At 57.5% G+C, this 24,460-nt stretch overlaps 2 protein-coding genes across 3 annotated transcripts; both read left to right on the top strand.

Annotated features, from left to right (window-relative positions):
- Positions 1–2,387: 2,387 nt before the first annotated feature.
- Positions 2,388–5,795, top strand: RRAD (RRAD, Ras related glycolysis inhibitor and calcium channel regulator). 2 transcript variants are annotated; one of them, XM_070399117.1, is made up of 5 exons: positions 2,388–2,710; positions 2,945–3,329; positions 3,954–4,027; positions 4,160–4,336; positions 5,184–5,795. In XM_070399117.1, the coding sequence occupies exons 2-5, from the start codon at positions 2,960–2,962 to the stop codon at positions 5,391–5,393; spliced, it is 831 nt and encodes a 276-aa protein (XP_070255218.1). In that variant the 5' UTR covers positions 2,388–2,710; positions 2,945–2,959; the 3' UTR covers positions 5,394–5,795. The 2 variants fall into 2 exon arrangements, with proteins under 2 accessions (XP_070255218.1, XP_070255217.1); XM_070399116.1 differs by having other exon boundaries at positions 2,551–2,710; positions 4,160–4,364.
- A 3,045-nt stretch (positions 5,796–8,840) lies between these two features.
- On the top strand, positions 8,841–18,731 carry CDH16 (cadherin 16). The gene is made up of 18 exons (XM_070398206.1): positions 8,841–8,925; positions 9,859–9,916; positions 10,179–10,262; positions 10,630–10,785; positions 10,855–10,993; positions 11,346–11,504; positions 12,323–12,519; positions 13,147–13,269; positions 13,485–13,635; positions 13,875–14,102; positions 14,196–14,272; positions 14,346–14,534; positions 14,637–14,878; positions 15,423–15,556; positions 16,370–16,612; positions 16,777–16,884; positions 17,197–17,313; positions 18,374–18,731. The coding sequence occupies exons 2-18, from the start codon at positions 9,872–9,874 to the stop codon at positions 18,469–18,471; spliced, it is 2,490 nt and encodes an 829-aa protein (XP_070254307.1). The 5' UTR covers positions 8,841–8,925; positions 9,859–9,871; the 3' UTR covers positions 18,472–18,731.
- The last annotated feature ends 5,729 nt before the right edge of the window (positions 18,732–24,460 follow it).

Consider the following 24,460-nt stretch of genomic DNA (forward strand, 5'->3'; position numbering starts at 1 on the left):
TGCTACAGAAGGGAGGGAGAAGGATGTGGGGGTCCCACAGAGAAAAGGTGGGTATCGGGGGGAGAGGAGAGGGATCTGCCCCTATCCAGAGAAGATCACTGTTCTGGAGAGAACAGAGCAGAAGCAGGAAAGAAGAAACAGGACAGGGCCCACGGATTCACTCAACCTGTCCTGCCCAACCAAGCATGAAAAAGAAAGTGTTCCTATTGAGATACTACTATATGCCAGACACGTGCCAACTACTTTATTGATATAACAACCCCCTCCAAGACAATATCCCTATTCTACACAGGAGGAAACAGGCTCAGCCAAGATAAATGGGCAGAGGTGAAACAACTAGTGAGGGACAGAGCTGGGATTTGAAGGTCGGGTTGTTGAGAAAGGGAGGATCAGGAGGTGAGAGTGCAAGCGTCTGAAGGTCATGTCCTGGTCTTGGTTCCTGGGGCTCCTGGCCATACCTAAGCTTGAAGTGAGTGTGTCTGGCCTGTTGGGGAATGCCTGGGGCCTGAGTGGCCCAATGTGGATGCAGTTCCCTTGGCAATGAAGAAACACTGCTGAGGTCAAGAGCTCAGATTACCAGAGGGGAAACCCAGCCCTAATTCCTTGCATGGCTCCCTGCTGGGAAGGGCCACAGATACCAACCCCCCTCTTGCCCACCCTCTGCTGGACATGCAGAAGCTCTTTTCAGTGACATAGTCATGTGAGCGGTGGGTAGGAGGAGCCATAAGCAGCCCAGCCAGGATCCTGATGGGAAGTGGTTTGCTGGCCCTTGAGACTTGTGTCTGCTGACATGAGCCACGACCCACAGCTGCCTCTTCCCATTAGACCTGGCCCAAGAAGTTAGAGCCAGCATAGGCTTGTCCAGGCCTCCAAGACCCGTCAGGCCGTGTGAAGAACACAATTGGATGGGCCACCCTATAGTCCAGCCCTGGCTTGCTTTGGGGACCTCAAGAACGAGAGGGGACTGCATGAGCCCACTAACACTTAGCCAGGCCCTCCTCACTCCAGGGCCCTTTCTGATGTTGCCAAGGAAACTGATGTAGCAGCTAAGAGAGCCCTACCGGGTCTCCATGACAACCTATAACAGCACACCAGGATCCATCATCTGTGATGTCACCTGAGCCCTGAATGGGTGTTTCCACTCCTGCCACACTTGTTACAGCCAAACGTCAGAGTCTTATAGTAGGGCCCTGTCACGAAGCACCTCACAGCCTGCCTGCCCCCAACCCTCACATACCCCAGATATATGAGTAAGGAGGACTAGCTCATGTCCAATGTATAGCTGGGTACCCAGAGACTGGGATGGAGGCAAGACCCAGGAACCTGGAGGGAGAGCCAGGACTAGAAACCAACGCTCCTCATTACATCTCCCCTCTGTGTCCCGGCGGCCACCCTAGGTCTGAAGAAGGGATGAGCTCTGGGCAGTGGTGGCTGAGAGCTCCCCCCACTTCTCCCTGCATCGGTGCTCCTCCTGGATGTGTGTCTGAACCTCCAGGTCTTGCGTGTATCCGGAACAAGCAGGTCCAGACTAGGAATAGGCCAAAGGAGGGAGACATTGGAGGCTCTTAAAGTGGCTGGATCCAGCCCTGATCCAGTTCCTGGTCCAGTTCCACCACTTTCTGCTCCTGCTGGCATCTGACACCTGCCTGCCAGGATTTCCCCTACTTTGGGCAACTTCCAGCCCAGAAACAGAATGACCAGGGCGGGGGCCAGGGCCAGGTATTTTTAGCAGAGTTGCTGGCAGCTGTCTGGAGGGTGCTGGGGGTTGAGGTGGTACTGAGTTCATCCTTTCCCTGCTCTGGGCCTGTGTTCCCTCCCCAGGATTCAAGCTGAAACCTCTAGCTGCAAACACTGCCAGAGGGCCTCCCTTCCCTACCCCCTCCCCCAAGTAGCTCTCAGAGGCCCCCAGGGGTTTATGGGGTGACACTCACCCTCACCCTGAAGGGCAAGCTCATCAGGCAGAAACTTCAACTTCCCATGGCAGGGAGGAGTGGGAAGAACTTGGTGTTGAGGCTAGAAGTCGGATTTAGGGCCCCTAAATTCCAGCTCAGATACGGGACAGTGGGGAGTGGATGTCAGTGGGCAAAGAAGGGTGAAGTCTGTCCAGTCTGTAAATGTTCTGCTTGCTTGGGCGACAGGCCAGGGCAGGGCAAGAGGGGGGTGGAGGGGGTGGTGGTGGTGGTGAATTTACTTTTAAAGGGCCAGACCTAATTCTTCCCCAGAGAGGGGTTGGCACACTTGGGTTGGTCCTTGCCCCCACCCATCACGGCACCCTCCCCGCTACACCTCCTCAGCGCCATTCACATCCCCTCCCTACTTCTTCCCCCTTCCTTGCCTCTCCCATCACTCTCTCTCACACACGCGCGCGCGCACACACACACACACACACCACACACACTCAGACCCGGGCTTTGTCTGCCAGTCTGCCCTGCTCCGCCCTGGCGGGTGGGGCGGGGTCTCGGTGGGTGTGAGGTCCTAGGAGGAGGGTGTGGGATCCCTCCTGGGGAGAGGGGGACAGACACGTCAGCCCCGGCCTCAGCGTGGACGGGGGCGAGCGCGGGGGCGGGCAGAGGCTTAAATAGGCTGCTCCCGAGCCCGGACCCAGTGCGGACCGAGAAGCACCGGCTGTGACAACATTGAGTGTGCGAGCCTGGGTCTGCGATCCGAGCGCGGGACCTTGTCCTGACCGTGTCTGTGCGCGAGCGAGGGGGTGAGTGTCCTGGCGGAACGCGGTGGGGGTGGTCGCAGCGTCAGGGCTGCTGATGGACAAGTCAGGAGGATGGGTCACCAGTCAGGGCGCAGGGACCTCCGCGCCTGGGATGGGACTCGGCAGGACGTCGGTTGCGAGCATCTGGCCGGACCCCGGGTCGGGCAGGCGCGCCGGGGTCCAGCCTCCCTCTCCATCGCCACCGTGGCTGACGAGGCCGTCCCGATTCTTCCCCAGACGGCGTCCGACGTGATGACTCTGAATGGCGGCGGCAGCGCAGCGGGTGGGAGCCGCGGCGGGTGCCGGGAGCGCGAGCGCCGTCGGGGCAGCACGCCCTGGGGCCCCGCGCCGCCGCTGCACCGCCGAAGCATGCCGGTGGACGAGCGCGACCTGCAGGCGGCGCTGGCTCCCAGTGCGCTGGCCACGGCCGGGGCGGGCACCCGGACCCAGGGCCCGAGGCTGGACTGGCCTGAGAGCTCCTCGGACTCGCTCAGCTCAGGGGGCAGTGACTCGGATGAGAGTGTTTACAAGGTGCTGCTGCTGGGGGCGCCCGGCGTGGGCAAGAGCGCTCTGGCGCGCATCTTCGGTGGTTTAGAGGACGGGCCTGAAGCAGAGGCCGCAGGTGAGGGGCTGGGACTGTTCAAGGGAGGGGAGATCCCAGGGTTAGGACTCGGGGCTACAGGGCTGGGGACCTGGAATAAAAGTGGCAAATACCAAGGGATTTGAAGGTACTTTCAGAATCATGCCTCTACCTACCCATTTCACAGTTGGGGAAATTAAGGGGGAAGGGACCCTTGGTAGAAGAAGAAATGCTGAGTGGAAGGCCTGGGGCACACATATGTCTACTCTAAGATGGGGCAGGACAGCCCTTCCTGCCAGATGGACAGGAACACAGCCAGAGGGAGTTTCTAGGAGAGGTGCCTTAGGTGACCGAGGCCCCCAGAGGATGTGACTAGCATTATTCTAACTCTGGCCACCGTGGTCAGAACCACCCAGGCAACGGGTGGGCAGGGAGCAGAGGAATTGCTAGCTTGGGGAAGGGGTGTCTAGGTGGGGGTCAGGCACAGAAGGCCTCCCCCCCCACTTCTGTTGCCATATAACAGCCATCAGTAGACAGGAAGGTTGGGAGGGGGGCTCTGGGGAGAGTTGGGGTGTGTGGCTGGAATAGGAAACCTGACGCCTGGGGGTTGGGGGAGGCTTTTGGCAGCCAGCAAATAACCTGACTACTTACTGGTTTCCTGTCTAGGGCACACGTATGATCGCTCCATCATGGTGGATGGAGAAGAGGCATCGCTCATGGTCTATGACATTTGGGAGCAGGTAGGATGCAGGCTGAGACCCAGGGCGGGGTGGGAGGGGTGAGCTGGGGGTAGGGGCCTGCTGGGAGCAACAGTTTGTAGCTGGGGCACGGGGACTGTTGGGTAGATGTGTGTGTGTATATATCTTCTTCAGGATGGGGGCCACTGGCTACCTGGCCACTGCATGGCCATGGGGGATGCATACGTCATCGTCTATTCAGTGACGGACAAGGGCAGCTTCGAGAAGGCCTCAGAGCTGCGGGTCCAGTTGCGGCGGGCGCGGCAGACAGACGACGTGCCCATCATCCTCGTGGGCAACAAGAGCGACCTGGTGCGCTCCCGTGAGGTCTCCTTGGATGGTGAGCAGGGTGGGGGTCAGAAAGGGAGGGAGATCCTGGCTGGGCTGCGGTCCACTCAGGCTTGACTCAGCTTGAATCCCCGGGGGAGCGTCAGTGGCTAAAAATGTTCAGGAAGAAAACTTGTGGGGGGAGAAGGAGAGAGCTGCTGTCCTCCCACAGGACTCCCCCAAACCTGAGAGTGCTGGGGACAGGACCAAATGCACTAGGAGAGGTGGCGGCGGCAGGGTCACCTCAGGGCCCTCCTCTCCTGTCCTCTGTGGCCCTGGCCTGACAGAAGAGGAGTGAGGAGAGTGCCTGGAACCAGGCCAGGAGGTCAGAGCCTGGACCCAGGCTGGGCCAGTCTTGAAGTAGGCTTGCCCCTGGGGAGGACCCTGCCCTCTTGGGCTGAGTATCCTCCTTTGCGGCCCCCAGAACTGAGCCCTTTAGAGGAACCTCGCAGTGACTTGGTTACATACCCACCATTCTACTGGTCATTCATCACGATATAAAACACTAAGCTATCCAACAAAGTTTTCATTCTCCTGTGTTGACGACTGCAGCACTTCCATTTACGTATCAGACTTCAAATTATTTCAATAGATGAGTCTCCTTTTGTGGGCCTTTCTGAGCTCCTTAAACTCATACACCCAGTTGGGTGACCAGCAATACCTGAGACACTCCATACAGGGTTGGGGTCTCGGTTTCTGAGGACCCAGGGCTCCACTGTCGCTTACCCATAGGTTCCTGAGTGGTAGCTGCCATGGGGTGGCCAGGGTTTGAGGGGCTCCTCATTCACCCACCCTTTGTTGACTGGTTTGTGCCTGTCCCCACCTACACCAGAGGGCCGGGCCTGTGCGGTGGTCTTTGACTGCAAGTTTATTGAGACCTCAGCTGCGCTGCACCACAACGTCCAGGCGCTGTTCGAGGGCGTCGTGCGCCAGATACGCCTGCGCAGGGACAGCAAAGAGGCCAATGCACGTCGGCAAGCGGGTACCAGGCGGCGAGAGAGCCTCGGCAAGAAGGCGAAGCGCTTCCTGGGCCGCATCGTAGCACGCAACAGCCGCAAGATGGCCTTCCGTGCCAAGTCCAAGTCTTGCCACGACCTCTCGGTGCTCTAGGCCTCAAGGGCACTCCCTGTGTTGTGCAGATCATTGGACAGATTGGTGGGCTGGCCCAGACTCCGGTATCCCCCACCTCATGGTCATGGACAGACAGTGCTGCCCAGGGAGGTGGCTTCCACTGGCTGTCGAGGGCTGGGCCCAAAGAGGCGCTTGGGCAGGCCCATGTGTGTCCCAAGCAGCAGCCCGAGCCCAGCTCCTGGGACAGCTCTGTGTGTGGGGAGAGGACGCTGCCTCTCTCTCCACCTGGTGTGCATGCCCTGGAGGGTGGCTGTTCAGTGCGGTGGCTATTTGTTTACAGGCAGATTTTTGTAATAAAGATTATTTCCTGATAGTTGGAGGCTGTGGACTCTGTGTTTCCTCCTGGGAGGGGAGGGGCTGCAGGAACAGGCAGGCTTCCCAAAGTGTGTGGCCTTGACTATCCTAATGTTTGGGCCCAGATGTAGCCAGCTGCGTCAGAGGGGGCAGGTGTGATTGGGGTCTGCTTTGGGGTCCCAGCAGCAGGAGGAGACATGAATCCCTCCCGGGTGTTATCCAGATTCTTCACTAACCACTGGGGCCTGGCATTGCCCAATTGGTTGAGGGTTCAATCACTCCACTGTGTGTAAGGGAAACCAAGGCTGCCCGAGGGACCTCACCCTGCCCCAAGTCTCATGGCCGAATAAGAACCCTGGGTTTGGCCCTCCAGCTGGTGTCTCTTCCCTGCTCCCTCCACAGAAGCTGGAAATGCACCGGGAGTGGGGGGGTGGGGGTGGGGTTGTGTGGCTGTGGGGACTTCAAGACTCCCTGGCTTGTTAAGGGTGAGGTGAGGAAGGCACATCCTATGGGCTTGACTCTGAATAGCTCCCCACCTCCTTGCTGAGACTGGGCGACTGAGGGCCCTCACTGTTCCCTCCACTGTGAGGGGCCTGGCCAGAACGTCCCATGCTTATGGTATTGGCAGGAACAGGTCCCTGGAGCCCTCCCAGCCTGGAATGAGAGGCGTTGCATCTGTGTGGGAATGTGTGCATGATCACCGAGAGAAGCGTGCCTGTCCCCGCTCCCCCACCCCCCTCACACCCGGAAAGGAGAGCCCTTATGGGCACAGGTGCCTGCAGTTATGTAGGTCTTTTCAGGAACAAGCGTCCCCATTCAGCAACGGCAGATTGGGCTCTAAAGTGCTTGCCCGAGGTCACACAGGTAGACGTGGCTGAATGGGGACTGGCATATGGAATGGGGGGCGCTGGTTTCCAGAGCTTGGAGGCAGCCTGGGGCAAGGCTGGGTGTTTCTGAGCAGGTTCCGGGCCAGAGTCCGTACATTCCTTCATTAGTTCAGCTTGTTCATTCCACTGGGAGCCCTCGCAGCCTGGTTAGAGCCCTGATCGCAGTTGTTCAATGGCAGGAGGAAGTCTGAAGGTTGCTCCTCCGTGTATGGGACCTCTGTGACTAACCCACATGCCCCCCCAGGGCAACGTTAACCAGTTCAAAGTTTCTGCTGCTCTCCCCTCCCCCAACATACTTCAAGGCATGCGGAAGGTATGGGTTTCTCAGGCAGGTAAAGGTCTCGAAGCCTGAAGAAGAATCCAGACCTTCCTGCTTCTGCCACTTATTGGCTGTGTGACCCTCGGCAAGCCGGTCAACCCCTCTGTGCCCCAGTGTGTGACATGGGGGTGATGTCCTCTTCAGAATACAGAGTGGAATAATAAAGTCATGTGCTTAGAGCAGGCACATTGTAGGAGCTTAACCCACGCAAGACCCCTCCACATCCCCCCACTGCACTGCTCCAGGCTGGGGTGCCTGGGGTGACCCTGAGGCAGGCACACAGCTTGTGACAGGCAAGACTGGGTGCAGTTGAGGGGTCCCGGCCCAGGCCCCAGCCTGAGAGAAATTAACCAGATATACAGTGGGAAGGACTCGGGGGAGACCATGGGAAGCTCTGAGGACAAGGAGAGATTAGAAACCTTATGACCTTTCCCACCCTCCCCGCCTTGTTCTGGACTCCCAGGCCGCAGAAGCTTCTCTTGGCTCTGCTTGGCTGCCTCCCTGGGGGAAGGGCCCCTGGACAGCCCTGCAATTCTTTCAAGGTCACCTGAGCTGGCTCGATCTTGTCTTTCCGCCTCAGAGGCACGCGACTGTCTGTTGTCTCAGCCCTTTCAGTGTCCAGGGACTAGTGTGAGCACTTAGGGAGCTTCAGGGGATCTCACAGGCCATTGTCCCCTCACCTACTGCCCCACTGGTGGGTGGTCTGGAGCCCTGAATGCCCAGTTCAGGTGGTGTCCTGCTCATCTCTCCTTCGTGTGCAGCCTCAGCTCCTGGTCTCAGTTCCACAAGACAGCGGGGAGCTGCTGAGGCTGGGCAAGGACCGTCACTGCTGGGTCCCTGCATGCTGCCCTGGAGGGGCGCTCAGTCTGATGGGAGAGACAGACAGTGCAAATCTGGTGTCCTGTCTGCATTGGTAGAGATAGCACACGGCACGGGGTCGGGGTATTCTCAGAGGAGGAGCCTGAACAAACCTGGGAGCGCGGGGAAGGTTTCCTGAAGAAGGGAAGATGAGCTGAGTACCGACGCCTGAGCAGGTGCTCACCAGACAAATGAAGTGGTGGGAAGGGCATCCAAACAAAAGGAACAGAGTGGGCCAAGGTTGGGCTGCGGGAGGTGCAAGAGGGAGAGGTGGGATCGAATCTGGAGCCATAGAAAAAGTAGTCGTCTCTCCGTTTCTGTGGGAGATTGGTTCCAGGACGCCCCAGGATACTCAAACCCAGGGATGCTCAAGTCCTTCATATAAATGCTGCTGCAGTATTCGCATATAACCTATGCACATCCTCCCGTATACTTTAAATCATCTCTATCATCTCCAGTATATTTAATAATCATCAGGTAATACCTACACTTATAATACCTAATACTTAAATCATCTTACAAAACCTAACACAATGTAAGTGCTATGTAAGTAGTTGTTATGCTGTATTGTTTAGGGAATAATGAGAAGGAAAAAAGTCTGTACTTGTTTAGTAAGATGTAACCATCGTAGGCCTAACTACACATCAACAACTTAATTTCTTTTTTGAATATGTTTGACCTATGGTTTGTGGAATCTGCGGATGGGAAACCCACAGACGGTACTGTCCAGGCCCAGAGGGCTAAGAAGTGCCCACTGGGCTGTGTAGGGGTGGGAGGAGTGCCAGGCCGAAGAGCTCCCCACCTCCTGGGGCTGGCAGTGACGGATGCTGAGCAGCCCCCAGCTTTCCAAAGTCAATGAATAACCTGGGGGGCTGGGCAAGGCCAGGCCTGCTGCTGTGGGCCCAGTGGTGTTTTCCATTCCCGAGCAAGCGTGGCGGGACCGCCTACCTGCTCAAGTGTACGCCCTGCCTGCTCAAGTGTCTGCCCTGCCCTACTCCACCCAGCCAGGTCCAGCTTGCACTCCTTGGAGGAAAACCTGCTCACCTGGCAGCTGGACCAAGGGAGCCAGCGTTAGGCACCAGCAGGTGAAGGCCCGGGCGTTGGGGGTGGAGGGTGGGCAGGGCTGAGGTGGGGTTGGTGGGGGGGGAAGGAGAAACGCTGCCTTGTCCCTCCGCCATCCGGGGAAGACCGGAGTGGTTGTCCACGCTCTGTGTGCCCAGCTCCGTGCTGAGTGCTGGAAAATGCCAAGATGAGGGCAGGGTTCCTCCCCTGAGGGGGCTCCGAGTGTGAAGGATGGCAGTGGAAGGAAGAGCAGTCCTGGAGACCCTGAACCAAGAGTCCTCTGTTCCAGGAGGAATTCTCCTTGTGGTTCATTAATCCTCTGTGACCTTGGTCAGGCCCTGTCCTTCAGGCCTTGCCTGCAACATGAGGCAACTGCTGTCATCAGGGTCTTTCCAAACTTGTGTGATTTTTCAGGGCTGCTCTGGGGGGGCTAAGGTGGGAAGGAGACAGAGGTTTGGAGATGGAAGTCCCATGGAGATCCTTGGGGGGCAAGAGCCAACAAGCAGCAGGGTGGCTGGGCCTGGGGGCCTTGGTGTGCCTGACTGAGCGGCTAGACACTACCCTGCCAGCCATGGGGAGCCACCGGCCCTTCTAAGGGGAGGAAGAGGAGGCCAGTCTGTCACGAGGTCCCTCTGTCTGCGTATTTGGAATAAGCTGAGGCAGGGGACAAGGGTGGTGACAGTGTCCACGTGGGTGGGCTGGGGAAGGCAGCTTTGAGAGTTGCTGGTACAGCATTGAAAGACAGGGGACAGGAGGAGGCCTGGCTGCCTGCCCCATAGTGACCCGGTAGGAGAAGGTTCATCTGAAGGAGGGACAGTTACAACCCATGGCGCTTGGGGAAGCCAAGGCCTGGAGCTGAGTGGGGATGAGGAGAGGAATACTTTCTAGGGAGGAAGGGGTGGGAGGAGCCTCCGGCCCACCAATCTGGGCTGGATCCTCACTGCCATGTCCCTCAGGCCCGTCCTGACCATGGTCCCTGCCTGGCTGTGGCTGCTTTGCCTGTCCATCCCCCAGGTGAGCTGAGCCCTGCTCCCCTCCTTCAGATCCTGGCCTTGGGATAGGCACCCTTGCTCCCACCCCACCTGGACCCGTTACACCTACCATAGATGGTAGTAGTTGGGGGCAGGGGATCAGAGCTGGCTATCGGGATCATGAGGGTGGATGCGCTCAGGTATGGCCAGGTCCAGGGAAGAGGCAGAAATTTCCCTCCCTGTTAGGTCCCCAGTGCCAGGGCAGGAAGATAGAGTCTGGTGACAAGGTGAGAATCCTCCCACAGGCTCTCTCCGAGGCCCAGCCTGCAGAGCTGCATGTGGAAGTCCCAGAAAACTATGGTGGAAAGTTCCCTTTGTACCTGACCAAGGTGAGTTTGACCAAGGTATACCTGACCAAGGTGGGCTGCCCTCCCCAAATCCTGCTTGCTTCCCTGACCTCCAGCACTCCTTTCCCTTTTTGCTCTGGCTTACTTTTAAACCCTGCTCTCTGGAGAATATGCAATATAGCGTGTATGACTAGCAAGATTTTAATTCCAGAAGAGAGTAGATCTTTAAGTTAAAGAATGAAGTATTGGAAGAAGGGCAGGGAGTATTAGGGAGCATCAGGTACAGGACTGAATCTCAGTCCTGTTACTGGCTGTGTGACCTCTCCAAGCCTCAGTTTCCCCACCTATAAAATGGGGCCATCCCCCAGGCCTGGCCTTCACCCCTTTCACCTCTGTTCTCCCCCACCAGCTGCCACTACCTCGTGGGGAGGCTGAGGGCAAGATTGTGCTGTTACGAAACTCAGGCATGGCATCTGAGAGCCCCTTTGCTGTGGATCCCGAGTCCGGCTTCCTGATGGTGACCAGAGCCCTGGACCGAGAGGAACAGCCAGAGTACCAGCTACAGGTAGGGCTGGGTCAGGTGTAGGGGGGAGCAGCGAAAGCAGGACGGGGCACTAACTACCCTCCCCTGCAGGTCACCCTGGAGACTGACGATGGACGTGTCTTGTGGGGCCCACAGCCTGTGCTTGTGCATGTGAAGGATGAAAACGATCAGGTGCCCCATTTCTCCCAGGCCATCTACAGCGTTCGGCTGAGCCAGGGCACCAGGCCTGGTGAGTGGTCAGGGAAGCCAGCTCACAGCAAGGTCAGGTGAGCATTGATGGGAGAGCAGAGAGTAAAGAGATGGCCAGAGGCAGCATACGAACAGGGCAGCCATGGTCCAAGCCGACTTCTCCCATTTCTGTCCCATCCTACACTCCTCTATCCCACTGAGGGTCCTCAGGTGAGTCCCATCCACATTGGCCTCAGTTTGCTCATCTGTGAAGTGGGGTAAAAAGCTGTGGCTGACCGTGAGTCCTGATGTGATGATGGATAGAGAAGGGAGGACCAGGAAGAGATAGGGAGGCGTGGGAGTCTCTCCCATCCTCCATATCCCTTATGGTTTGCCCTCTCTGTACATACCAGGCATTCCCTTCCTCTTCCTTGAGGCTTCGGATGAGGATGAGCCAGGAACAGCCAACTCAGATCTCCGATTCCATATCCTGAACCAGGCCCCAGCTCAGCCTTTCCCAGACATGTTCCAGCTGGAGCCTCAGCTAGGGGCTCTGGCCCTCAGCCCTAAGGGTGAGCCTCAGCTGGGTGTGATGGGGAGGGAGATTTGAAGACAGCTGGGGAAGGACGGGTTGGAGCTTGAGAAATAAAGGAGGAAAGAACATTCTAGATAGAGAGTTTCATGGCAAAAGGCCATGCTTGAACCATGTATGGGGGCAGGATCAGGCATGGAGAGATAAGAAATGGTATGGAAGGAGTGCCTCAGCCTTACTCTCTGGAGACCAGGGCCTGAGGGACAACGATAAGAGAGACCTGAGGGGTTGTAGCCTAGGACATTGCTCGGAATGACAGCAAGAGAGACCTAGACCTTGGAGTTCAGACCAAAGGCATGGTCGGGGGATAGGAAGAAAAGCCAGTCATATGCCCACCCACCCGGCCACCCATTCACTCATCTACCACTCAGCCACATATGCAGTCCATTTATCCAAACATCCATCCAAACGAACTCATCCACACACCCAAATCCCCACCCATCATGCTGCTCCCCAAACTCCAATCCATTCACCCACCTAGTCAACCATCCATTCATCCAACTGGTCATCTACTCATCTACTCATTCACCCATGTACTCTTCCCACCCCTGTCCTGGTGATCCACCCATCCAGGCCATCAATCTTTCATTGTGTGGATAGATATGGAAGTGACTTTGCAAACTTCAGGTCCTGCTTGGATGCTCACAATAGTGCTGAAAGTCCTTCTCATCCCTTGGCCAAGAGAGTATCCTGAACATGTGCCATATGTTTGGCTTTGTGTTTGGTACCTTGCTGAGAAGGTGCCCTGAAGCCCTGCTCCCTAGCCCCCTGCTCAGCTGACCACCCTTTCTCTTCTAGGGAGCACCAGTCTAGACCAGGCTCTAGAGGGACCCTACCTGCTGTTGGTACAGGTGAAGGATATGGGTGACCAGGCCTCAGGTCACCAGGCCACAGCTACTGTAAATATCTCCATAGTAGAGAGCACCTGGATGCCCCTAGAGCCTATCCACCTGGCAGAAAATCTCAAAGTTCCATACCCACATCGTATTTCCCAGGTGAGTAAATGGTCATCAGTGGCTGAAGTAGCCCCATGGATGGTGCAGCTGGACCTGAGTCTCATGGAGGTTTTGGGGGTGGGCCGGGGGCCCAGCTTGACCCCACATCCCCTCCTACCTGTGCTCTTCCCTCCACTATCCCCATCAGTTCTCATTCGAGGCCCTGGGGACCAGACCCACAGCCCTTCAACTGCTATCCTCTGGCAGGTGTGGCTCTGTGCTGTGATGTCCTGAGCTTGCCTCAGGCTTCCTCAGGGAGAACAGCTGCCACCCCCCTGCTGTGCCCTACTGCCCTGGGGATTGTCACTCAGGCCAGGAATGTCTCAGGCCTCCTCGAGGAATGCCCTTGGGTTAGGCACGGCCTGAGGGAAGAGAATCAAACAACCTGGTCATTCAGGCCCTTTGGGCAGGGTCCAGGCTTGGACCAGTGCAAAGCCACCATGGGACTGCCACAACCACAAGTGAGTGCCCCAAGCAGAAGCGCCCTACCTGGATTCAGGAGTGACAGCCACTTGCCTGGGATCACACAGAAATTGGGTCACACAGGAATAGTTGGAAAGTAAGGGCTGACCCAGGCTGCTCCTGCCTCTCTTCCTGGGGAGTCCTCATTCTGTGTCCCCCTCCCAGGTACGCTGGAGTGGTGAGGATGTGCATTATCACCTGGAGAGCCAGCCCCCTGGACCCTTTGATGTGGATACAAAAGGGAAACTCTACGTGACCATGGAGCTGGACCGAGAATCCCAGGCTGAGGTGAGGTGAGGTGAGGGGGGAAGCCAGGAGGGCAGGCTAAGGGGTGCTTGGTCATGGTCTGGTTGGCTTCTGGGGGTGTCACATCCCCCACAGGCACTGAGGCAGCGACAGAGCACCCCGGAGAGCCGGAGCTGGCCATTAGAAGGGAACCCAGACCCAGGCCAGGCTGGAGCTGCCCTTGGCTTTCCACTGAAGCCCCCCACTGCCCACTGCAGTACCTGCTCCAGGTGCGGGCTCAGAACACCCATGGAGAGGACTACACAGAACCTCTGAAGCTGCTGGTGGTGGTGATGGATGAGAATGACAACGCGCCTGCTTGCCCCCCACGTGGCCCCCCAATCCGCATCCCTGAGCTCAGTCCCGCAGGTGGGATATAGGCCTTGTCAGGGGCTGGAGGAGGGGTGAAGTCTCTATGAACCATCCCATCATGCTCTTCTTTGGGATGGGGCCAGCCTTAATGACCTCCACAACACACACACACACACACACACACACACACACACACACACACGAGCTCAGGTTCGGTCCAGCACAAAAGAGGAATGGGTGAAGGAAGGCCTCCAGGCTGGGCCCTGGTCCCACCCATGTGGGTGCTGTCTTTGCAGGCACTGAGGTGACTAGGCTGCTGGCAGAGGACATGGATGCCCCCGGTTCCCCCAATTCCCATGTTGTGTATCGGCTGCTGAGCCCTGAGCCTGAGGAGGGAACAGAGGGGAGAGCCTTCGAGCTAGACTCTGCCTCAGGCAGTGTGACACTGGGGGCTCTCCCCCTCCATGCTGGCCAGGACATCCCTCTTCAGGTACTAGCGGTTGACCTAGGAGGAGCAGAGGGAGGTAAGTGCTCAGGTAGTGACCCTGATGATGACCCAGGCTCCTGCCCCCTTTGTTCCTATCCCGGCCTCCCCAACATGCCCTCCCCTGCCTCAGGTCTCAGCAGCACATGTGAGGTCACCGTCACCATCACGGACATCAATGACCATGCTCCAGAGTTCACCACTTCCCAGGTAAGCAGGAGCAGGGAAGGAGACCCCGGGGAGGCGCTGATGGGGGACTCACGGCCCATCCAATTGTCTCCAGATTGAGCCCATCAGCCTCCCTGAGGACACAGAGCCTGGGACTCTGGTGGCCACACTCCTGGCTACCGATGGCGACCTTGAGCCCACCTTCCGCCGCATGGACTTCGCCATTGAGGCAGGGGATGTGGATGGGGCCTTCGGCCTGAAATGGGAGCCTGATTCTGGTCATGTCCAGCTACTCCTTCTCAAGGTAAAGGGCTTGGGGTCGGGAAAGGGCACACACATACACAAATGCATGCATAAGTGAGCCACACCCCAGCCCACACAGTGACCCAGGCCCCACTGGTTCCAGAACCTCAGCTATGAGGCAGCTCCAAGTTACCAGCTGCTGGTGGTGGTGCGGAGCGAGGCAGAGCTGGTGGGGCCAGGCCCGGGCCCTGGAGCCACAGCCACAGTGACAGTGCTGGTGGAGAAGGTGGTGCCACCCCCCAAGTTGAACCAGGAGAGCTATGAGGCCAGCGTCCCAGTCAGCACCCCGGCCGGCTCCCTCCTGCTGACCATCCAGCCCTCAGACCCCATGAGCAGTCCCCTCAGGTGAGTCAGAAGCGCAGCCCCTTCCCTGGGATGGACCCTCCCTGCTCCCCAGGGCCTCAGAGGCAACTCAAATTACTTATGCAAAATTCCTCAGACCTGGCTAATGCCAAGGTTGTGACTCCTTGGGGAGGATCAGGGCAGCATGAGCTGGACAGGACATGAAGAGGGGTATTTGGAGCCCATGAGAGCTCAGACGGTGCCTCCTCATGCTGTTGGACTGAGCCTCCTCCATCATCATTGTCCAGTCTGCTGCCCAATCCTGGTCCCTTCATGGGGTAACCTGGGACTAGTGGGGTTGAGTTAAGCACCCCCAGGCTCTGAGAGTCCCTCTCCTACCAACAATATCTGTGGTTCAAGCCCTGCCCCCCAATAAGTCCCTGAAGCTGGAGAGAGAGACTAGGTACCCCAGGGAACTGCTGCCACCCCCAAGTCACAGAGAGGGTATGGAACTTGAACAGGTCACACAGTCCTGCCTGGAGGTCTCTGAGCAAGACCCCATATATGATCCCAGTGCCTCCCCACCCTCATCTTCTCTGGGCCTCAGGTTCTCCCTGGTCAATGACTCAGAGGGCTGGCTCTGCATCAAGGAGGTCTCCGGGGAGGTGCACACGGCCCGGCCCTTGCAGGGTGCCCGGCCCGGGGACATGTACACAGTGCTTGTGGAGGCCCAGGATGCAGGTATGGACAGGCAGTGGTGGGGCCTCTGGGAGGGATACAAGCCTCAGACAGACAGACAGATAGGCAGGACAGAACTGCCTCCCTGGGGCCCTTGCTGGCATATACTCTGCCCCACGCAGGAGGGAGGGGTGAGGGGCTGGGTCCAGTGTCCCTCTCTGAGAACGCTTGGCCTCCGCCTCCCTCTCATACCACCCTCTTGCTATCCCCCCAACCCTGTCCCTTATCCTCTGAGGGCTTCTCAGGCATATTGGCTTCAGATGCAGGCTGGGAGCAGAGGGTGAGGGGCTGGGCAGATGGAAGGAGGACGGGGGCTCTCCTGGGGCAGGCGTGCCAAGAGATAAGCCTGAATGGGACGCTGAGGCCAGGTGAGGAGGACTCTGAGGGACTCTGTGGCAGGATGAAGAGCTGGTCCAGGGGCAGGTAAGTCAGGGAGGCCGGCGTTAGCTCTGTGCTGGGCTGCCCTGTGGTGCAGCCACAGACCCAGCAGGAGTGGCTCCTCTCCAGCCAGGGCATCTCCACGTCGCTGGGCCCTGGCATCAGCAGTGGGACTGGAGGTTAGTGGGGCAGTGAGGACAAGCTTGGCTTCCAGCAAAGCACAAAAAGAAAGGCGTGGCCGCTGTTGGGATAGTGACTCGAGGACAGTACATTGTGAGGAAGAGATCGGTGCCGGATGATGATGGGGATGGAGAGGAGGGGGTGGAATGGAGGGAGGGACTGTGGCAGGGGAATCAGCAGGGTGAGTCTGATGGGGACTCCGGACTCAACCCCACCGCCACAAGGCCCCGGGCCAGCTCGGCACTGCCTCCTCTGCAGGTGAGCCGACACTGAGGACCGCTGTGACCCTCGTGATCCACTTCCTGAAGGCCGGTTCTGCCTCGGCCCCAGCTCTGCCCCTGGTGCCCACCCGACACCTCTGCACCCCCCGCAAGAACCATGGTGTGGTCGTCAGCGGAGCCAGTGAGGACACTGACCTGGCTGATGGGCACGGTCCCTACCATTTTGCCCTTGGTCCCAACCCCACGGTGCAGCGGGACTGGCGCATCCAGGCTCTCAATGGTGTGTGGTGGGGAAGCGGGGGACGCTGTGGCCCAGGCAGGGAGGGGGTGGCACTTGAAGTGAGATGCCCTTCCACTGTGGGGCTGGGGCTGGGCTTAGGGGGAGCAGCCCCCAGAGGGCCTGGGCAGGCTCATGATTCTGATCACTGTTTATGGTTCCAACAGGTTCCCATGCCTACCTCACCTTGGCCCTGCACTGGGTGGAGCCACGTGAATACTCTGTCCCTGTCGTTGTCAGCCACAATAACCGGATGTGGCAGCTCCTGGTCCGAGGTGAGGCCAGGGCTCTGGTGAAGCCTGCAATTCCGGAGGGAACTCCTGGATGCAGGGGGAGAGGCTGGGTACACGTGTTTGCAGGCTCACCTGGGCAGCATATGCCTGGGCACACCTGCACATCTGTGGCTGGGCATACAGACTCCTGCATGCAGGCACACGCACAGAGGAGCATGCATGCTCCCCACACACGAATACATACATGTCCACAAAAACACACATACCAGCCAGCTGGGCCAGGTTGGGAGCTCCAAACAGCTGGGGAGACCCTACTACCACCACTTTTAACTGTCCCCCCTTGTCTCCCCCCAGTGATCGTGTGCCGATGCAATGCGGAGGGGCAGTGCATGCGCAAGGTGGGCCGCATGAAGGGCATGCCCACGAAGCTGTCGGCGGTGGGCATCCTCGGGGGCACCCTGTTAGCAATAGGTAATGGGGGGGGCTGGGCTCCTGCAGGGAGGAGGGTGATGGATGGTCAGAGCCACTGTCTCCGGATAAACAGTGTCTGTGTCCCCCTGGTGCTCTGCGTGCTGGAGAAATCCCCCAACTCTCCTAGTCATTATGCTTTTGCCTCCTGTTATCACCTCACCACTGTCGTCATGGATAACAGCATTTACTGCTACACTATTACACAGTGACTATGTGTCAGGCCCTTTGCCAAGCATAGCATTGTCACATTGAATCATTCCCACGACCCTGTGAGCAGATCCTGGCATCTCCCCATTTTCCAGATAAAGTCCCTGATGCTCAGAGAGGTGAAGTAACTTGTCCAAGGTTACACAGCCAGGGCGTGGCAGAGCCCTGGTCTTTCTAGCTTAATTCCTTCAGTTCAAGCCTCTCTCTCCATCCTCTTTTTTTTCTTTAGCCCCCCTAAATTTTTTCCTGGCTGGTTTTCTTGGCTGGTAGCACAATGCTACACTACAATGTGTCTTTATTTAAAAAAAAATTTTTTTTTTTATTGATTTCAGAGAGGAAGGGAGAGGGAGAGAGAGAGATAATAACATTAATGATGAAAGAGAATCATTGATCGGCTGCCTCCTGCACGCCCCCTACTGGGGATCCAGCACCCAACCCGGGCATGTGCCCTTGACCAGGATCAAAGCTGGGACCCTTCAGTCCACAGGCTGACGCTCTATCCACTGAGCCAAACCAGCCAGGGCTACAATGCGCCTTTCTCTCAGCGGTCCATGGGAACAACTCATTGGCCTTCAGATGACTCCCACCCAAACTGTTCCGAAGAGAAAGGGAGCTTGGAGGTGGGGCGTTCTGGGTGGCCTCTGGGGGCCTGGCCTGGTGAGAGCCGAGCAGGCCGAGCAAGTCAGGCTTCCTCAGGCACCAGGACCACAGGGTCATGCCAGCCCAGCCGCAGGGATGCTGGCTGGGAAATGCTGGTCCTCGTTAAACCAATACTAATAGCAGGGAGTCCCTAGTGATGGACAAGTCCCATGGCCCCTCCTGAAGGCTGATCCATCCTGCTTGGGCCCCTCAGGCATCTTCCTCGTCCTCATCTTCACCCACTTGAGCCTGGCGAGGAAGAAGGACCTGGATCAGCCAGCGGACAGTGTGCCCCTGAAGGCGGCGGTCTGAACGGTCCAGGCAGTCCCAGCTGGGAGGTTGGCCTCTGACTCCATCTGGATCGACTGGGAGAGGGCCCAGCACTGCAGCTCCACGGGGCCAGGTCAGAGCAGGAGCCCTTCACCTGCCCTGGGGTGGAGGCAACATCGCCAGACGTGTCTGTACACTGACTTTGTGGGCTGCCCGTGGGAGCGCTCCGAATGGCGGTATGTTTGTCCAATAATAAAGCCTCAGAGAACTGGGCATGGGCCCTAGTTCTCTGGACACATGTGTCCAGGTGTCCGTGTGTGTGTATGTTACCTGTGTCCATCTGCCCCATATCCTGCTGTTCAGAAAGGGTCTGGGGGCTCCCTCTTGGCAAAGTCGCAGCGGTGAGATCTTGAAAAGGTGGGTCACTTTCATGGGCATTCAGAGACCACTGGCTGCAGACCCTGGATGGATCAACTCCATCCCGGCGATGGTTGGGAAGGGAGTCCTTGCGAGTATCATTTCCGGGTCTTCCTGGATACCATCTTTGCTACAAGGGGGCACCGTGTAAATCCATGTCTTGTGCTCATGTGCGAGCACACTCGTGTCCCTATGCATGTGTCACCCGCACACAGCGCTGGATAGAGCTCTCTCTCAATCTCAGGAGGGGTCTGGGTAGGAATCGTGAAGGCCCCATGGGGCTAGAACAGGACAGGTGAGGGTCGGGATGGGTCCCTCTGCCCGAGCACTGGCCCCAGGGCACCTTTGTGCTTCACACACAGGCTGGTCAGGCCACAGGGATTCTGCAGAAAGTCAGAGAAGGGGAACCCCTCAGATGGACACCGGGGGTGGGATAGAAACCCTTACATCAGCTCTGCCCCGGGTGAACCCTATCCCCGGGTCCAAATTAAGCCATGGCCCTGGTGCCCTGCTGAGCCCTGACCACACCTCCAGACTGACCTCTAATCCCCGACGCTTGACTGACCCCAGATACATGCTGCTTCCCCACCCCTCCATCCCAGTGGTCTCTGGGGAGCCAGAGTAGGACTTGTTGTCCTAGGCACCCTGAGCCGATGATGGTAAATCACGGGGAAGGGAGAAAAACAACCTCAGTGAGGCCCAGGCCCTATTTTTAGGAGATAATCTCTACTCCTGGCAGATTCTGTAGGATGGGGGCCAAGAGAGATGGGGCAGGCATTTTGGCTGGCCTGGGGGAGCCTGGGAGACTCAGCCAGGATCCCCAGTCTAGGGATGGACTCTGAGCCTGATCCCAGCCAAATGGAGGCTCTGCAGACTACTGTGGTCCAAGCCCAGCTTCCTCCCCTCCCCCTCTCCCAGGATCCTCTTCTTGGCCTGCATCCACGCAGATATCTTCAGGGGACAAAGCCCTTCGAAGGCAGCACCTCATCGAACCTACCCCCCAACCTGGGAGGGCGGGATTATTTGCCCCACTTTCCAGTGGAAGATCTTGAAGGTCAGGGCTGCAACTGGAAGTCTTGGGAGCAGGGCACAAGGGGGGACTGTCTGGCTGAGGTTTGTCGTGTCACTTCTCCAGAAGTGTCCAGAGCCTTCAGAAGGTCTCTGCTCCCAGGAGATCCCTCAGAAGGGACCTTAGCCATCACCCAGGCCAACTCTTTCTTGTAAAGTTAGGGACGTGAATCACAAAGAGGGGGGAGGGATCTTTCCAAGTCCATTCAGCCAGTGGGATGCAGCCCCTGAGCTGGAACCCTGCAATCACCTGCTTTCTGTGTCCTTGTTCTGGATGGAGAGCTAGGGAGGGAGGTGGGTGGGTGGATACTTGGATGGATGGCTGGGTTAGTGAGCAGGTGGGTGGGGCACCAACAAAGAAAAGAGTGGGTGACAGGAAAAGGGCAAATTAAGGCATCTGCCCCATCTTGAGGGTTTCTTTCTTCTTTTTTTAAAAAAATCTTTATTATTGGAAGTATTAAATATGTCTCCCCTTTTTCCCTATTGATCCCCTTCTAGCCTCCCCAACCCAGGCCATCACCACCCTATTGTCAGTGTCCATGGGGTTATGCATATATGCATACAAGTTCTTTGGTTGATCTCTCCCCACCCCCCACCCCCACCCCCACCCCCACCCCTGCCTTCCTTCTGAGATTCAGCCTGTTCCCTGCTTCTATGTCTCTGGATCTATTTTGTTTATCAGTTTATTTTGTGCATTAGATTCCACCTATGAGTGAGGTGATGTGATACTTGTCTTTCTCTGATGGCTTATTTCGCTCAGCATGATACTCTCCATTGAGGGCTTCTTTCTTGGGTCTCCAGGCTCCAGGCCGCTGTCTGTTTGTGTCCATGTTGGGGCTGACCACGAGGTCCACAATCCCCAGGGATCCAGGCTCTGTTCCCCGGAGCATCTCATAAGCCTCCCTTGCGATCCTCAGTCCATCTCTAGAGGGAAGTAAGGAACGGAGAGGGGCATGGCTTCTTCTGAGTCACAGAGGGAGGGAAACACGAAGCTGGCATTGGTTTGGGGGCTTGGTGGTGGGACAGCAAGTGCTTGTGAAGGTCACGCTAATGAAGTGGGCCTCCCTCTGCAAGCAGCCAGGGCCCAGACCCTGCCAGGGCACGGTGGGCATAACTGATGGCTCAGTGTGGGCAGAAGAACTGGTGAGTCATGCTCTGCCTCATCCTCGCCGTGTGTTCCCAGGTGAGTCACTTCACCTTTCTGAGCTGGGTTTACTTGTTGATAAAATGGAGCTGTTGGGAGGACTCCGTGAGATAACCCCCATCAAACGCATTTAGCACAGTGCCGGGCGTACAGCAGGAAGAGAACATGAGGCCAGGCTTTTGAAAAGGGTGTGGAGAGGGGCCCGACGCCAGCACCCACGTGGCCCTGCTGGGTGGACCCTGGGCAAGACACCCCTCCTCTTCTGCCTTGGCTCCTGGCCACCTCCAAGGCTCTCTCTGGTTGATGTTGAGTGGTCTTGCAGGACTCAGACTGGTCTGGAGCCAGAAGCGGGGTCTGCCCCAGTGGGGAGCTCATGCTCCCCCTCTCCCAGGCCCCTTCCAGAGGCACGGGGCCAGATCAAAGGGACCCAGCACTGAGGATCAGAGGCAGGCTTGGAAAGAATGTAAACAAGAGGATATTTTTAAACTTTTTCCAGCCCTAGCGATTAGGGCTCTTGAAGCAAGAGGCCCAGAGGTCAGTCCAGCCCTCACAAAGACAGAAACAGTCTTGGGATCTCAGAGAGCCCCACCCCACCCACACCCACCTCTCCCACCCCAGGACCCTAGCTGGGGCCTCAGGGTGGAAGTTTTCCCTCCAATCTCAGCTCTGGCCGTCCTGCTGCTGCAGGGTAGCATGTTTCTAATGAGAGGGCCTCACAGATGAGGGAGGACCCAAATAAATGATTGCAGGGGCTGGGGGCCTACTGGGCAGGGCTAGTGTTGACAGACTGAGCTGGGAGACCCCTTGGCGGGCCTGTCACTTCATCAGAGGTGTGTGCGCGCGTGCGTGTGTGCGTGTGTGTGTGCGTCTGTGTACGCGCGTGCACGTGCGCTTGTGCACACATGTGTGTCTGTGGGTGTGTAGTGCATGTTAAAGTCTGGTCTGCCTGGTGTTACAATGTGTAAGCATGCCAGGAGCTCACCTCAGCCCCTTCCATCCACCCCTCCCCTAGCATCCTTGGCCTCTTGCCCCGGGGACTCCTTGGGTCAGTGGGGCACATGGGAGAGACAGGAGGTAGGCTTGAGGGTCAAGGGGAAGAGAACAGGGGGAAGATGAGGAGAGCAAGGGGGCTGGGAGCGGAGGGTGAAGAGACTGGGGGAGGGGCCTGGGTCCCGGTCTGACCCACGCAGTGAGTGAGTCAGGCTGTAAGAGCTGCAGGTACCACTGATGTGGGGCCTGGGGGACTTGTCACAGTGACTCAGGAGCTTGAACAAAAGGCTTCTTAGGTCTCCCCACTTCCTGTCACAGTGTCGCTCACTCTGGGTTCCATGGCAACAGCTTCTTCCCCAGAGGGATACAGCCACCCTCCCACACTTATGCGACGCAATGGAACACACCCACAGCAGTGTCACCGGAAGACTTAGAGGGGTCTCCGCCACAACATGCCCCCCCACGCTGTGATCATATCCCAGGGATTCCCACACCCTTACCCCATCCACATCCCCGCCGACCGAAAAGCCAAAGGGTCAGGGTTTACAGGGCCATTCAGTAGCCACGTCAGGGTGCGGTTGCCAGGACAATGAGGGGCCCTAGCCCCAGGCAAGGCCTTGCTGACCATTTCCCATGCTTTAGGGAGCCTAGAGAGGGACAGTGTCCAGCTGGAGGCCACACAGCTGATCGGTGGAGGCAGGGCTCAGGCCCCAGGCCAGATCAACAAGCTGGTGTGCTCCCTCCAGATGCCATCTGCTGAGGCAGCAGGGGCAGAAGATGAGCTTGGTGCTTTATCATAGTGTTGTGGGGCTTCAGGCCCAGGACAGTGGGGGAGCCCGATGCGGCTGGAACCGATGGGGAGGGGGACCTGGCGACTTGACCTCAATCTGAGGGCTGGTGCTGGCTGCCTGAACACGTTGCTATGTTGTGCCTGTATACATGCTCACTCGCCGGGGCTGTTGCTATTCTTACCTACTTGGTGGTGGCAGCAGGGTCAGAGATAGTGGCTGGTGGGAGGGAGTCATGAGTACCAGCCCCTTATCCAACACATTCCCTGGAAACTTGGCAGGGGCTGCCAGGCTCTGGGGGCCTAGGTAGGGGGAAAGGAAGGGAGTCACAGGGACAGGGTGGGGGGATGGGCTCACCCAGGACAAGGCCCTGTACTGCTGCCTCTCCTACGGCCAGACAAGGTTCCATCAGAACTGGCCTGGCGGTTGCCAGTAGGATTTTTTGCCATCAAGACTCAAGTCATCCTTAGCTTCCTACCCAGAATGCACCACCTCTGAGCTTCTGATGCCCCAGAAGGCCGCCGACAGGGGCTGCCGCTGTGGGGAGAACACAGTACTGTGAGCCGCAGAGGCTCAGGTTGACCACTGTCATGCCCACTTCCAGACCATGTGATCCTGGACAAGTCGCTTCTCCTCTCTCACCCCTTTCTTGGGCTGTTGTAGGGGTGACAAAGTCCAACTAGTCAGGAAAGGGGTGCTATAGGCTGCAAGTGTATGTGTGCACACACCCATGCATGCGCTCAGGGGTGGGGGCCCAGAATGGGGAGAGGGAGGCACATGGGTCCTCCACCTTGGAGACTCCCGCCCCATGGATTTTCCATTGGCACGTCGGCACCCTCTCCCCCAAAATAGGCCCTATGAGCCGTGTCCGACAGAGCCCAGACTGGGGGAACTTTTTTTAGCTGCCCTTTGATTGTCAGCTCTCAAACGGGCGGCTATTTCGAGCCCCAACGCCTGGAGGAGTAGGGCCAAGTGGGGGCCTGGGTCAGCTCAGTGGGCCTGGCTGGCTCCCCAAAGGCATCCCCAAGGGGGGCAGCCATGTGCTCTCACGCCCAGTGCTGCCGGCAGGGAGAGCATGCATCCCCTGTTTATTGGGCCTGAGAGCTCATCTGTCCACCTCCAGAGAATCTGCAGACCTGGCAAAACCACTTTCATTTACAGAGCTCACCCCACAGGTCATTGTTCACCAGCACTGAGAGAAGAGAGAGAGAGAGAGAGAGAGAGAGAGAGAGAGAGAGAGAGAGAGAGACACACTGTGAGGATTAACTGAGATAATACAAGCAAAGCTCTTAGCATAGGGGCTGGCACATAACTGGCCCTTGAAAAAATGGGAATAGCTGCTATTATTATTGTCATTACAGCTACAGCTATTCTTGTTTTTGTTGTTACAGTAACATTCTTATCAGGTTTCCTTCCAGTCTTTTTTTTTCTATGCATTTATCTTATGTTGCTAAGTTCAGATCACAATACTCCTCCCTTCCCCCAAACCAGGTTTCAGCAGAAAGGAGTCCCTTCAAGACGGCTGGATGCTCCTCTATGCACATCTGGGGCTCACCCCTTGAGGTTACCCCTCTGTAAATGGTCTTTGGGGTCCATGACCCCTGAGGTTACACTTGATCTTTCA

Source organism: Myotis yumanensis, unplaced genomic scaffold (genome assembly GCF_028538775.1).
Source record: "Myotis yumanensis isolate MYYU_CA2020_CCGP unplaced genomic scaffold, mMyoYum1.0.hap1 SCAF_18, whole genome shotgun sequence".
In the NCBI taxonomy this organism is placed as follows: Eukaryota; Metazoa; Chordata; class Mammalia; order Chiroptera; family Vespertilionidae; genus Myotis; species Myotis yumanensis.

Coding starts and splice junctions, on each gene's coding strand:
- RRAD (XM_070399116.1), top strand. CDS start 2,960: ATGACTCTGAATGGCGGCGGCAGCGCAGCGGGTGGGAGCCGCGGCGGG. Junction 4,028..4,159: donor TCTATGACATTTGGGAGCAG/GTAGGATGCAGG, acceptor TATCTTCTTCAG/GATGGGGGCCACTGGCTACC. Junction 4,365..5,183: donor CCGTGAGGTCTCCTTGGATG/GTGAGCAGGGTG, acceptor CACCTACACCAG/AGGGCCGGGCCTGTGCGGTG.
- CDH16 (XM_070398206.1), top strand. CDS start 9,872: ATGGTCCCTGCCTGGCTGTGGCTGCTTTGCCTGTCCATCCCCCAG. Junction 13,270..13,484: donor ACCGAGAATCCCAGGCTGAG/GTGAGGTGAGGT, acceptor TGCCCACTGCAG/TACCTGCTCCAGGTGCGGGC. Junction 14,273..14,345: donor CAGAGTTCACCACTTCCCAG/GTAAGCAGGAGC, acceptor AATTGTCTCCAG/ATTGAGCCCATCAGCCTCCC.